This window comes from Haliotis asinina, chromosome 9, assembly GCF_037392515.1.
Source record: "Haliotis asinina isolate JCU_RB_2024 chromosome 9, JCU_Hal_asi_v2, whole genome shotgun sequence".
Classification (NCBI taxonomy): Eukaryota; Metazoa; Mollusca; class Gastropoda; order Lepetellida; family Haliotidae; genus Haliotis; species Haliotis asinina.
The window spans coordinates 39,977,690-39,993,823 of NC_090288.1; the positions used below are offsets into that span (position 1 = coordinate 39,977,690).

Below are 16,134 nucleotides of genomic sequence, written 5' to 3' on the forward strand. Positions count from 1 at the left end.
TCCTCAAAGGCATCTTTAGGTAAATACTCTGGCGCCATTCCCTTCAAAGCTGTGTTGAAGTACAGCTGTCTTTGGTATTTACTGCAAGACAATCAAGCTCTACAATCGTTGATAATTAAAGATAGAAACTAGAATCTTGTGAGTTTCAGCTGAAGGCGGACATCCACACCAATAGATCCTCCATGAGTTTGAAATAGTTCCACCAGAGACAGAATAATATGCAAACATTCAAAATCAATGAACACAGACCTTTTGGAATGTCACAATGGGATCAGTTTCATAATTATGATATGTGATATATATCTTCAACAATTATATGTGCACCTTTAACCTACAGGGAAAATATCTTTTTCTAAAAATTCTATCAGTTAATTTATTTTTCTGTACATCAACAACAAAACTGAGATACAAAGGTTTTCCCAATAATAATTACACTGAGTATCAAAATGAATAAGTAACTTTCATCTGAAATCATTCCGTGAAATATTTAAGAGAATATTTCAAGAACCCAGTATTCTTTATTCCCTGAATATTACTCAGGTTTAATCATTCTCTTTGAGCATTTCATTTTTTGCATTTTTTTCGGGGGGATTTTTACACTTTTATTAATTTTCTCCTTTAGGTCCTTCTGGAAATTAGAAACCTAATGTGGGCATTGTAAAAACTAATTTCAGCTGAAAGATGTCACTTTGTTTAATATATCTGGGATTAATGTGTCTTCTGAGTCATTTCAAATGTTTTCTATTAAGTTTGCATGAGCTTTCTTCAAAGAAGAAAATAAAAACTACACAAACAAGAAAAAAAGCAATGGCAATGAATAATGAACCAACATGGAAAGCAAAGAAATGTTAACCATAAACTGATAAAGTTAAAACAAATATCACAGGCATAAAATGGACAAGAAAAATACCTTTTTCCGGAATTCTTGTGGTATTCCCAATGGTAACCTAGCAACGGCCTTCATGGCATCCTTCCACTGCTCAAAGGCACTCTCACCAGGGGGAGGTTGAATTGAGAATCGCATCCTAGTATCGATTTCTGATAAAAAACAAAAAAAACAACCAAATGTAATCAAGGTCCATTACATATGCAACAGATTCAGTCTCTAAACAGCTTCCTCAAACTGGATCCTGAAAAAACTCGACCAAAATTAATGTGATCTGACAATGGAGATCTGGAGTATAATCACCTAATGTCAGGTGGATTCAATTTTCAGAGTCTCTTCTTGACCTTGATTTGTTATCTGGGTGATGAAATAAATATAAATGGCACAATGTATTAGACACCACCACAGAAAGACCTGAGAGCTGTTATTAAGACCGATGGACAAGAAACAACATAAATGGTCCTCACAGACTCATTTCCATACGCTATCAAACTGCAGAATATGAAGGATTTCTTGTTTGTATTATGCAAAGAAACTGCATCATCGTCGGAGACAAAAATGTGTCTGTTGTTTGAGATATTCAATCTTCTCTTCAATGTATTAAACTAATTCCTTAAATTGTATCTTGGCGTGTTAAAAATGAATGTTTTTTTTACTACTCATTGCAAGTAATAGAATTGATTTCTGAAGTGTCAGTTTAGCTGATTTGACAAACATGAGTTTGTCCTTTTCCTGAATTCAATAATACTGATGTAAATAGTTTCATCGTAAGAACCAGCACAGAATTTGAGGATCTGGTCATGAATCCAATGAATTATTATTATGTTTAACTTCAGCTAGAAACACATTTTTTTAAATCACCTCCATTTCCTAAACATTCACCAACTGATTAACAACAAAAGCCAGCATCTGAAACAGTTCTATGCCTGTAAGATGGAGCGTCTGCTTCGAGACTAATCATCCTCCATGACGCTTCTCAAGGCATGTATTGGTGTTGGATAAGTCAAAGACAAACGTGATCTGATTTCAATTTCAGTATTATCTCCAACTGTAGAAAAGTGGAGTAAAAACTAATTGAAATATTTAGTTTTTACTCCACTTTTAGACAGCTGGAGATAAATTTAGTTGATAGAAATCCACTAAAAAAAGTTTAAACATAAAACCGAAAATAAAATGACAATAACATAGTTTAAAGTGATGTAACCTGTTTCAAATACATACAATTTGGTACTCAAAAGATTGCATGGCATCACAGATCAACAATTGCTATCCTCATGTTATCAGTTTAAGGACGCTTGACATCTAATATTTTCTTGAATATTGTCATACAGGAGCAAAAACATTTCACTAATTCGTCAAAGACAATTTCATCTTAAACACAAGCCAGTATCTGAATGACACAACCTACCTGGTCAAAGCAAGAGTAACTAAACACTGTAGTATGCAAACACAGCTGAAAACATATCATCTGACATACATGAATAAAGTGAGTTGTTTTGAATAGTACAAGAACAATAAACTACATGTCTACAACCACTGACCATACAAGTTATCATTTTCTACCTTGAAATGTTTCAGCCGAACCCTAAACTTGTTCGTTTTGATATTAAGACAATTAAAACAGCAAAAAAATATCTGGACCTATATAATTAGACCTTACATTAAGATAAAGCTGGCTTATTAAATCATGAAACAAGACAAGTCACTAATATGCCACCATATTCAGACAGGGATACAACTACAGAATACCGGATACCTACCAGCCATATTGCTTATTGTCACATCACCCTAATGCTAACCCTAAAACTTACCCCAACACTAACCCTAAAACTTTACCCTAACGCTAACCCTAAAACTTCACCCTAACCCTAAAACTTACCCCAATGCTAACCCTAAAACTTTACCCTAACGCTAACCCTAAAACTTACCCCAACGCTAACCCTAAAACTTACCCTAACCCTAACCCTAAAACTTACCCCAACGCTAACCCTAAAACTTCACCCTAACCCTAAAACTTACCCCAATGCTAACCCTAAAACTTTACCCTTACGCTAACCATAAAACTTATCCCAACGCTAACCCTAAAACTTACCCTAACGCTAACCCTAAAACTTACCCTGACAATAAACCTTACGTAACTCTAACCTTACCCAAGCCAAAAGTAAACTTGTTTGCTTTCAAAGATGGCAGAAGGTATCCAGTATTCTGAAATCTTACCCAGGTTTCTGACAAACACAAAGGATCTAAAGTGTTCTTGATAAACACAGCAGAAGTATAAAAGCAGTTCTCCTCCTGATCAACAACAACCTGTGTCATGTGTGGTCTTCACATTTGATCAGTGTCAGTCTGTCAGGTTTGTGAAGCTAATCTCATCACTTACAAGAAGGGTGTGCAGAGAGCTTGACATCTCGTCCTTATCAACAGTTAGGAACATATTAAACCTCCTGACATAAGGCTTCCATTGCACAATACCTGGAGGCCATTGTAGACAGAAGGTGTCCATACATTAAGAGCCTGATTGTGTTGGCTTGAGCCCAGCCTCAGGGTACGTGTTGATGAAATGAGAGCTTTCAGGGAGTGGGTAGGGAGATTTATGAGTAGGGTATGGACAAAAACTGTTGATCAAGTTTAACAATTCTGTGTATATTGTTTATAGGGTGTATCCTCTTTATTATATCTATAAAATATAACTCTATAAGGCCAAAACAATCTTATTTTTTGTTTTCTGGATTAGCTGGTCATATCTTTGCAAGAATAAGAATAAAAATAAAAATGGATTTTTCTCAAAAAATAAAATCCTAATTTTATTAGCATAAAATGTTAACTTACTAGAATTATTTTTAGTTTGCTTTTTGCTTCATATACACCTGATAAATTGCCAAAACACTCTGAATATTTAAAAAGAATATTACTTTGGTGATTTTAAACACTAGGCTTCCCAATACTGTTATCAATTCCAGGTACAACATCATGGGTGCTATGTTGCCAATGTAATGTCAACTGTTAGGCACACATCTAGTCAGCATACATATTGCAGTAAAATCTTGCTAATCCGACATTGTCCATTGCACAACAAATTGTCAGATTAATGCGGATATCAGACTAAATAACTAAGACTAAACGTACATTTGTTCAATTTGTTACCAACAAAATTGTCGCATAAATGGAGGTCGGATTAACAAGACTTGACTGTACCTGTAAGCCAGGCAAGCTGAACATAACAGAATGACTCTCAACCAGTCAGAATTCAGCATTCATGTGTATGATTAAGTATATATTTTGCATCCTTGGGTATAACAGAATTGTTTTTCTTTGGTCCAACTAACAATGAAAATCTTTAAATAGAAATAACCAGATATGCCATGATAACTTGTTCATAGGAAACAACATTTATTTTTTCATGTTCATCCAAATGCATCCAAATCATGAATAATTCCTTTTTTTTTCAACCCCAACATTTAAAGTAAAACTGACTCACCATTTCCGTTCATATTCCAAGTTAAAAAAATACCCTTCTCTGAACACTGGAATCATAAACATATGAGTGTAGAATCTTTTAAAACTTTTGGAAGTATGATATGAATAATCTTTATGGATAGCAACTTCTTATATTTCATGTGTGCGATGTTTTGATACACTTTCTTATACCATTGTTCTTCATGCTGGACAATGGTACAAGAATCTGTCATGACATCCAAACCACTAAGGTATGAGAATTTTTTACCATGGGTTTGTACTATTTTGGTCAGCATAAACTATGATTATGAGCTTGAGGAAAACATCCTTTGTCAAAATATTTGAAAAAGTTTAACACTAAAGTAACATAAGTCTCAACACGTATCAACTAGGGACTACATTTTGTGCTGCAAAAGCCAACAGTTAATTCAAAAAGTCAACTTTTTATTTGTAAGGACACATCCAATTACTTTTTATCGACCAAAACTGTTTCCATAAGGGCATCACTTGGATGAAATTAAATTTGGTTACAATGAAATTCCATCACAATATTTTGTGGACCTTAGCGACATCATTTGTTACCATGACATCACAATCAAATGACATCAGTGATCTCACTGATACTGAAATTGATTACCTGAAAAACCTGTAAGAATGATTTCAGAGTAAAACACACATCTTATATTTGAAAGTTATGTTCAGTCATAAATTACTGAACAAGGTAACAATAACCTCTGCAAGCCTCAAATATTTTTATCATCTCTCTCTCTCTCTCTATATATATATATATATATGGATCTCTATGTCGTCTCAGTATCATCTACTATTACAACACAGGTAAGTTAATCCTATACACAGGATAATATTTCATGCTATCATCTGCTATTACAACACAGGTAGGTTAATCCTATACATGGGTGAATCTTTCATGCTATCATCTGCTATTACAACACAGGTAGGTTAATCCTATACACAGGTGAATCTTTCATGCTATCATCTGCTATTACAACACAGGTAGGTTAACCCTAATGCACAGGTGAATCTTTCATGGTATCATCTGCCATTACACCACAGGTAAGATAATCCTATATACTGGTTAATCTTTGATGGTATCATCTGCTATTACGACAGGTAGGTTAACCCATTAAAAAAATCAATGTCTTTGAGACATAAATTAGCATTCTGTGGCCGACAAGCTGGCATGAAGTGGCACTGTAGACACCATTGCATGACAGCACCCCATACACAGACACCTTACAGCTGGCTCGGCTTGAATGTGCATGTCACAGCTACTTCTTAAAGCCAGTTATTGGATTCCATCCGCAGATCTTGCTCAGCAAGTCGTGAACAGAAATCTCATCTAATGTGATCAAAGTATACTACTCAAAAGAATTAAAGGTTACTTAATTCTTTCCATTTGTTGTTACTCTGTCATGGATATAAAGTCAGCAAGTGAGTGAGTGAGTGAGTTCAGTTTTACGCCGCACTCAGCAATATTCCAGCTATATGGCGGCGGTCTGTAAATAATCGAGTCTGGACCAGACAATCCAGTGATCAACATCATGAGCATCGATCTGCGCAATTGGGAACCGATGACATGTGTCAACCAAGTCAGCGAGCCTGACCACTCATTCCCATTAGTCGCCTCTTACGGCAAGCATAGTCGCCCTTTATCACAAGCATGGGTTGCTGAAGGCCTATTCTACCCCGGGACTGTGGGCAAACGAACCCAGATCTTTTCCATGAAGAGCAATCACTAACCATTAGGCTACAGCCATTGCCTACATCAGATCTTCAGAGATGCTTTATGGGATAAAAATATATGATTTAATTTGAGACTTGTGCTAACCATTCCCTCTGAAATTCTGAATGTAGGTATTGATTGTCCCACTGGACATTACTCAGATGCTTTAATGTTAGACAATTGCAAAGTGCCAAAGAAATGAACACTGCTGAAAAAAATCACCTTCCTGAAGAATTCACTGCTGATGAAAGGAATCAAAGAATCACGTCATCATCATAAAAGGGAATTTTGTAATTGATAACATTCAGAACTTTATGGCTGCTGTCAGGAAAAGGAAGATCGCAAGAAACGTGGTGACTGGAATTCAGCCATCTTTGATAATATTTCACAGTTAAAGAGGGACATCTACTGAATTTTGAAATTTGAGATAGTGGCACTTAAGAGCAGTTACCTTCCATGAATTATTTATAATTTGGCTATTAATGTATTTTTAGAATTGTTTCTGAGAAAAATCAATTTCAAAAGTATCAACTTTCACCTTTTGAACCTATGAGAATTAAGTATTATGGCAGAATACATAATAGCAAAACCCAGAGGTCACAAAGAATGCAGAATCTTCTCAGCTTTTCATATGCGTAAGGCTAACATCAAAACTGTCAGATGCAAAATGTTCGCTTTTTCTTTAATACCACACATGGTGTAAAATAGGTAACGTCTAGATAGAGCAAACCATTGGTTGATATTATGGACAACTTTCCTTAAGGTAATTGTGACCCACAATAACCAGTTTACAGTCCCGAGCACAGTGAGTGAGTTTTGAATGGATTTTAGCAATATTCCAGCAAATCACTCTAGGCAACACCAGAAATGGGCTTATCATATTGTACCTATGCAAGGAATTGAACCCAGGGCTTAGATTTTCAAAGTTCTCTAAAGCAGTCTTCACATGTTGTTAAAATTTTAATAGTTGTGTCACTCGTGTTTTCCAATGTCAAACACTTGTTGTCAACCTTTCGTGTCACTTGAGTGCCATGTCGCTAGTGGTGCAATCACGTGACAACTTTGTTGATTGTGATTGGTTGTTTCTTAACAACATGAGTTTGAAAACACCTGAAGTTTGACAACACTGTAAGTTTGAGGGAAAGTTTTCAAGACCGACTAGAGAATGATCCTATTTCTTGACAACTGTTTAACAGCTCTGACACTGGTGTTGGTGACAAGTTGTTGCAATGTTCACACTCTCAAACATGAGTTTGACGTGTATTGTCAAATTTTAGTTTGCTGTGTGAAGGCTGTTTTTGCACAAAGACAGTCGGAGTTTATGTTAATGTATGGTACTTACAACTGTCTTAGTGCTAAGAAATTCTAGGACCAGGTCTTAAATGTGAAGATCAAACTGTTAACCTGCCAAGCTAATCCACAAACACGCATTATATAAGTGAGTGAGTTTAGTTTTACGCCACACTCAGCAGTATTCCAGGTATATGGTGGCGGTCTGTAAATAATCGAGTCTTGACCAGACAATTCAGTGATCAACAACATAAGCATCGATCTGCGCACTTGGGAACCAATGACAACTGTGAACCAAGTCAGCAAGGCTGACCACCCGATCCTGTTAGTCGCCTCTTACTACAAGCATGGTCACCTTTTATGGCAAGCATGGGTTGCTGAAGGCCCCGGGACCTTCACGAGTCGCATTATATAAGTGTTTCTATGGATCTTATGTTCAAGTGGACCTTCTGGCTTCATACACTTACTCAAGGTATGATATGTTCACTCTCTTGCCACATATATACATTTCTTGGGAACTGTTCTCACGCCAACCCACAAGCCACATACAAGCAGCTTGACTTGATAAACATTTTATACTCAATTTACCTTACATCTCAACGTGTCAAGAAACAAAATACAGCCTCTAGGATCAAACATTCAACTTATCTACATACTTACTGAATAATGCAATTATTTAAATGAAAACACACAACTTAGCATTCATAAATACAGAGACAAAACACTTCAAAAGGATTCAAGCATAATTATTCTTATCTGTGTGATCAGGGAATATCTATATATTTTTTTATTTTCTTATGCTCAACCGAGTACTTTTGTACAGCGTATCCAACATGTCTCCCATAAAATGACTACCTCCAAACTATCTGACTGATGATCGGAAAAACAATAGACTAATTTATGTGTCATCTAGCACAGAATGCAGTATAACTGGGTGTTATCATCTAATAACATCTATACGATAACACTCTGTAGCTGTAGACCAGTGAGTCTGTGACAACTGTATGTATCTGCCCACAATCCTTACGCTAGACTTAGCAAATACATTCATTGTACATCTCCATATAGACAGGAAGATAAGTTGATGGGTAAACATCAAGACTGCATAGAGCATTGGGAAAAAGTTGGATATTAGAGGAGATTGTAGAGATGAGTGATACTTTCAACATCGTATAATATTAGTCAGAATTTATGTAAAGAGCCTAACCTCCATCTTTGTGATGACTTAAAGGATCGAGTTGTCAGGTTTGTTTGTGGGTGTTGAGTGAAGTACTGAAGATTTGAGCTATGTAGTGAGTGTGGTCTTATGCCACCTTCAGTAATACAGAACCAGTGTCAGATCATGGAATAACAAAAAGAAGCAAGCATCATACCCATGGTAGTACCCACGTCTCCGGGGAATGTGCTAATAAATCAACCACAAGGGTACTCCCCATCGCCTCTAGGGAGAGTGAACACCTTTCAGCTTAATCTTGAGGAAGTATAACAGCTTATATAACAACATAACATATATGCACCTATACTACTTTAAATAACTATAGTAATTTTTCATGCCATCAAAGATAAACTGAAGTAATGTGAAAGAACTGGTTAGTCATTATCTTTGAATGACATATTTTATTTCTTATTTTTTACTGAAGTAACTGAAGTAATTCAAAATTTATGTATTATTTATTTTTTTTAAAGTACATGCATATACATTTCCATATAACCATAGTTAATTTGTCCCATGAGTATAAAAATACAAAAAACTGAATGGCCCTTAATTTCTATTGAGTAGAATAATATCAGAGTGGCCTTTAAACAATCTGCCTAGATCACAATGGGTGAGTGAGTGAGGTTTTAAACATTTTGAGCAATATTCCAGCAATAACACCAAAAGAAATGGGCTTTACTCATCTGGGCATTACAAGCAAACGCTTTTAGTAGCCCCACTAGGACTGAAAGTGCTGGGACTTGCTGACCTGATGAAGCATCTTTAATCAGCTGTAACAGTCGGACTCCTTGACCCTAAGTATCACCTCTGGGGGAGGATTCAGTATTAGTCTTGGCAGGACTACTTATCTCATCTCCTTGCTATCTCTAATTCATTACAGCCAGCTGGGCATGGAGAACTGGATCACCAACAGGCACCTAATTAAAGTTTTATCAGCTTTCAGTTTTATTTCTACCTTCATTAGGACCTACCAGTTTATAATCAATTTGGTTTCCGTCTATTGGACCAAGTCAGTACATTCATGTCATGATTAAAGATTTTGTTTTGTTCCTGGCAATAGTTCCCATGAAGCCAAGTGGGGAAAGCATTTGCTCGTCATGCTGAGATACAGGTTCAATTCCAGACATGGGTAAAATGTGTGAAGCCAGTCTGTCTTGTCCCCTGCATGATATTGCTGAAATATTGCTAAATGTGGCATAAAACTAAACTCATTCACTCATACTTCAGGGAAGGGATGCAGGACAGTGCTACAAGGTAGTGAGCAAGTGAGTTTAGTCGTACACCGCTTTTAGCACTATTCCAGAAACCGCAAGGTGGGGGGGACACCAGAAATGGGCTTCATACATTTTATCCACGAGGAAAATTGAACTGGGTCCTTGGTGTGATGAGGAACCACCATACAGTGATTTTCTAGCAATAGTATGTGGTCTGTGCACTATCAAGATCAGTCCAGATAATCCAGTGATTAAAGTTATGACCATCAACCTATAGAACTGGGATGGAGTGACACACATCAGCCAATTCAGCAAGCATGGCCATCTGACGACCAGTTGTACCCCTGATCATCAGATGACACCTGAATAAGAGACAATTATACTTCTATATCCAAGCAGTTCTTATGATCAGCTGAAGACAGAATCAATGGTTATTAAAAGGCAAAATAAACAGACATGAAAACTCACATCCCACAACACCAGGTGTTTATAAAAGGCTTGGGCAGCTGGGTGGTCAAGTAATTAAAGTGTTTGCTCATCAGACCAAAAAGCCAGGTTTCATTCTCTCCAAAGGTACCATGTGTGTAGCCATTTCTGACCTCGCCTCCTGTCATACTGCCAGAACATTGCTAAAAGTTGCATCAAAACCAACTTATACATACAATAACCCTAACATTAGGAAAAGCTGTCACGGATGAATTATTCCTACTCCAAGTGTATACAGTTTTATGCTCAAGTGAACTATACATTAGATAACATTATGTAGCTTTGATCATTGTTTAACACCACACTCCTCAGTTCTAAGGTATACCACTGTGTCAGTAAATAATCAAGTCTGGGCCGGAAATCCATTAATTAACATCAGAATCCACCATTTGGGACACAATAGCATGCATCAACCAATTGTTGGCTCCTAACCAGAAGCAAGACCAAATCTAACTGCATCTTCTGAGGATTTTTTGTTGCATATTACCAAACCTAAACATACCCGCCTGTATAAAAACCGAAATTGTTATCCCTAAAATACAAGTCCAGTATTCAGATAATGACAATATAGACATTTTCAAAAAAACACTTGCAACATAAAAATTGGTAGGAGAGAGCAACCAAGCCTGTTAAGTAGAGGTCCTCTGCTAAAATTAAGGTCCAAATGTCCAGCTAAATACACATCACCCTCCCCATACAGTAACCTAGTCGATACTTGATCCGTTGGTACGTTACAGGTACATCCTAATTCAGCCAAGCCAGCCGCAAGTCACAGAGATTATCTCCACTGAATTTAGATCTGGTCGTAAACTGGTCCCAATCGGCTCATGGTGGTCTATTGATTTGCGGTTCTAGTCATCAAGGGAGCAGCAAGAGGTTGCTTAAACGGGGTCGGGGAGGGCTGCACCGAGAGACGCTATCGATCCCACATATGACTGCACATTAATAACCGCGTCAGGCTGCCGTTACGACATTCGTAATAACAAAGAATAAAATAACAGCTTTACGCCTCGGATGTTCTTCCGCTTCACCAGTCGACTATCCCTGGAAGAATCGTTACCACTGTGCCATCGGAGCCTTGTAGGTAACGGTACCCTGTATGTAAGGGCACACCCGTCTTGTAAGACCACGCATTTATAGATCATCTTTAAACACAACTAAAAGGAAATCGTTAATAACCCAAACTAGAAATACACCCTGTAACCATGCATCATCAATAGACCATATATAAACACAATTAAGAGGAAATAGTTGCTAATCCAAACTTGAAATACACTCGGCGACCATGCATCATTAATAGATCGTCAAAAACACAATTAAAAGGAAATCGTTAATAACCCGCACTAGGAATTAAATCCCGCATACATGATGCGTCTGAGTAGATACAATAAACCTAGGACCTCGTCAATCAGTCGTGAATTCCCCATGCAACCACTGGTTATATTTATGACAGACAGGAATTACGGACATGTTTTCGTCCCTATCTTATCACGGACTGAAATAAAACAGACCAGTTTCATTTCTTCAAACGATTGGCGTCGTGAGTCGCGAGGAGGGAAAGGGGTAAGACTGGCAAAAAGTGAATCGCTCACTATCTGTACCAGAATCATCGTTGTATATTGAAGCGTTACAGCAAAACTTGACAGTACACCGCTATAACATAAGTTTCTCTATCCAAGCTGAATGTTTGACATCCAGTCGCTTGGGAAACACAAACGTCTCGTGCCCAGAAATACCCGTGTGAGAATTTCTGCTACGACAGGACCGAAGGCACGCATTGCCACTAACGAGAAATAACTACAACCAACAATAGTTGACAGCTGACGATACCTACAAAACATACCTAAAATACGAAAGTGAACATTTTTCATGAGTACTGTTCGAGTTGTATTTCGTTTACACCAACGCAACAACCTAAAAGGGGCAGCTGTGACAGTATGTCACACAAACAAGAGTCGTGAAAAAACTATGTTCCAGACATCGAGGCCCTTCTCATTTTACAAAACCCGAGAGCCGATGTATATTACAACATCGGACATCGGTGCTAAATGTTTACACTAACAGTTGTATCTGAATCAAGACAAGTCCTGCGTCGCATATTTCAATATTACTTGTTTTCAAATACCTGAACCTTCGTTCCGCCTGGGAGAATGTAACTGGGAGTCGGTGGCCGTCCGTCTACCACGCGTACTTCGTGAGCGCACGTGCGAGCCGTTGAGGAAGCTGAACATGTTTCGGAGAAGCCTTCATTCCTCTACAATCTCACGGTCTGTTGATAAACGAGCGGAGTCCAAACAATCGATGGCGATTGGCCCAGGGGCAGCACGCGCAAGTCTGCTGCCTGGAACCGTGAACCCGTCGTTAGTGACAGCGTAATCGTCTGCTCCTGTGAACCTACGTCCACCATTAATCAGTGATGTCACTTCGTCCCAGCACCCCGGGGAACCAGATGCACTCTCACATCCGAGCCGTTACTTAATATCATCCCACAACAACATTGAAGGTTTTAAGCTATAATGGAAAGTCCGAATCTTTTGACAGCCAAGGTCCCTGGTGGAACATTTGGGGAAAAGATCGCATGGAGAGTTTTGTGTGATTTATCAAAGTTATAATTAGGTCTTCAGCCATACGTGTCAGTGACGTAAAATCCCCAGTCATGTTTTCTAATAAATGGGTATTTCTTCCTGAAAATAGTGTAGAACTGTGGAAAGATTAAATGATGTAGTATGCTTGAGTGGAAGGCTATCCATCACAATCCTTCTGGGAACTATCAGCGTCTGATTAATCTACACACATCTCAGTATTTATCTTACGAGTTGACTAAAAATCTTACGAAGCCCTCGTTCTCTAATACAACCGATACAATATCCTGGCAGTTCAACGTTGATTGAAACAGTATGTCTGTATTGAAATGTAGCGTGTTGGTTTGCTGTCAGAGGAAAGCCCCAGGTTATGAATGTCTGAGACTTTCACCAATATCTTGAAACTCACGAGCTTCTCATTTCACTGCCGACCTGTGAAAATCTGGGCTAGAAATGGTCTTCAGTAACCTTTGCTTGTCGTAAGAGGCGGCTCACGGGATCGGGTGGTCAGGCTCATTGACTTCCTTGACACATGTCATCGTTATCCTAATGAGTAGATCGATGCTCTTGCTGTTGATCACTGGATTGTCAGGTCCCGACTCGACTATTTACAGACCGCCATCATATATAGCTAAACTATTGCTGAGAGTGCAGTTCATCATCAAACCAACCAGCCAATCATTGACTGACGTGATGATCCTATTTTAAAGGCATGTCATGGACTACAATTTACTTAAGTGGGGAAACATGAAAACTTTGGCCAAATACACTGTATCACGTTTCTATATTGATCCCATTTCCCCTGAAAGAGGAGTTACACGTGTTTCAGTGTTTCTTTACATGGTACTTACTGCCTAGCAACGCAGATATTTTTCTATAAATTACCCTGCTGACCTGGGTGTCACTGTACAAAGCAATCTAAGCGTACTAAGGCGACCTCACACCTTAACACAGTCTTCAGGTCCTTTATTCTCGAAACGTTCGTAGTCCTAAGAATTCTTAATGTGGATCGTAGCCAATGGGCTCAACGTACATAAATGTTTCGAGAATAGCTGGCGAGGTAGTTTTAGCGCTAAGGTTGTTTTGTATAACAGCACCCGGGTAAAACCTATCCTCGTGCCCCGCGTCCTGATACTGTCACTATGGTTGTACTGATATGTCCAAGTTTCCAGTATCCAGCCTGTAGTTACTCCTGTATGGATCAACCTTCAGTCTTGTGACTGTAGGGGCGGTGAGGTGACCTAATGGGTAAAGCGTTCGTTCGTCACGCCGAAGCCCCGGGTTCGATTCCCCGCATGGATACAATGTGTGAAGCCCATTGCAGTGTCCCTCAAAGTGATAGTGCGGGATTATTGCTAAAAGCGATGGATAAACTAAAGTCACTCACTCAAGGCGTTATCTCCTATCAACATAAATGTACCGAGTTTGAAGTTGTATGAAAGGAATTAAGAATACACAGATGCATGTCGTGTACTGATAGTGTGTCATCGTATCGTAGTCGCGCGGATCGATCTTCGTGATGTCAATCATTGGTTTGTCTGGTCTAGGTTCCGGTTATTCCGACCGACGTACATACGTAATGTTGGGAAGCGCGACGTTAAACAACAAAAACAACGACGACCATAGACAACATAGCCGATCACATCTGCGAGCACTGTATACAATAACGTTTCAGCAGACCAATAAAGATCAGGGTTAGAATTGATCTGCAGTAACCCATGCTTGTTGTAAGAGGCGACTAACGGGATCGGGTGGTACAGGCTCTCGGACCTGCTTGACACATGTCGTCATATTCCGAAAATTACGATGATCGATGCCCATGATCACTGAATTGGTCGAGACTCGATTACGCACATACAGCCGTCGCATAGCTGGAATGCTTTCGAGTATGGTGCTAAAACAAAAACCGCTTCAGCATTCTGATATACAACAGTGTAGCTCTGTGTCATAGTTACACGACAATGTTGCCAAGAGACGCATCTTTTTATGTTTCAGCATCCCTGTATATAAACGCGGCCAAGAAGCCCCTTTTCTGTCTGAGGACTCTTCTAAATACCAATGCTGCCTAGTGACCGTCCATCTCCATGTTTCAGCGCTCCTCTATATGGCAAATTCGCCTAGTAATGCATCTCCGCGTTTCAGCATTCCAGTATACATGTATTTCATTATCAGCTATCAACAGACTTTACGGTCCCCCCAACGACCTTATCCACGACAATATCGCCTACCGCCAAATATCCACGAGTTCAGTCTTCCTAAACATGACGACATTACTCCTCCGACACAGATCCCTAACAAGATTTTGTCAAGACCCCGCGAGCTGTCAACTTCCATACCAGCTCGCCCTCCAGACATGCCGCTTGAGCGTTTCCCAGCACGTCACCTCGAGACAGTAACGTTAGTAAATTGTCAGCTTCAACTACTGCTCAAACATAATCATTTTGCCCACCTGCCAACCGAATATATATTGATGGGGACAATTATGCTTGAGGGCCAGGATGCTATGAACTAACCAACAAGGCCGCATTGTCGTATTCTCTTGTAGGCATCTGTGAAGGAGGGCGTTTGGGTCGACGTCGCTTTGAACAGTAAGAAAGTGATACTGCAGAGTGTCGCCTTTTAATAGAAAAGCTTTAGAAGACAGACTGGTACTGAGGCGGTTTAATTCTTTGATGTATCTCAGGAGCACGGTATGATGGTGACAAACTGAGTCAAATTGTCCAAAACGTTGGTCCATTGAATGTATGGCATTCGTCTACATTTTCAACAAAATTTACTCTTGCAAATACTGCCGCGCTGCAAACCGGGACCGTGTAGACACGGGTTATAGCTGATCTTCAGCAAACCATGCTGGTCTTGAAAGGCGACTAACTGGATCGTATGGTCAGGCTCGCTGACTTGATTGACACATGCTATCGTATCCCAACTGTGTAGATCGGTGTTCATGCGGTTTATCACTGGATTCTCTGGTCTATACCCGAATGTTAACACACCGCCGCCACATTGCTGGATTATTGCGGAGTGCGGCGTAAAACTAAGCGCACTCACTCACTCCATGATATTTCAGCTACCTTTTCCTTGTTGTTAGTGAGGGGACTGGGTTTCACGCTGTATAAATTATCAATCAGAGTGTCCTTGTACAAAGTAATCTTAGCGCGACGCCAGTCGTAAGTCTCTGGGCCCACTTGCACAAAGCGATCTTAGCTATACAATGATTGTAATTCCCATTCTCCAACATAGGCTTAAGACAGTCGTAGCGC

General features: G+C 39.1%; 1 protein-coding gene across 2 annotated transcripts in view; it reads right to left on the reverse strand.

Annotated features, from left to right (window-relative positions):
* Window positions 1-16,134, reverse strand: part of LOC137297118 (TBC1 domain family member 30-like) — a 125,202-nt gene that overhangs the window by 19,716 nt on the left and 89,352 nt on the right. Inside the window, exons 1-2 of one of the 2 annotated variants that reach the window (XM_067829112.1) lie at window positions 12,418-12,721; window positions 911-1,038 (exon numbers count right to left, since the gene is read on the reverse strand). In XM_067829112.1, the coding sequence (XP_067685213.1) occupies window positions 911-1,038; window positions 12,418-12,523 (234 nt within the window). In that variant the 5' untranslated portion in view covers window positions 12,524-12,721. Of the gene's footprint in view, window positions 1-910; window positions 1,039-12,417; window positions 12,722-16,134 lie in introns of those variants that run through there. The other variant, XM_067829111.1, reaches the window with a different exon arrangement.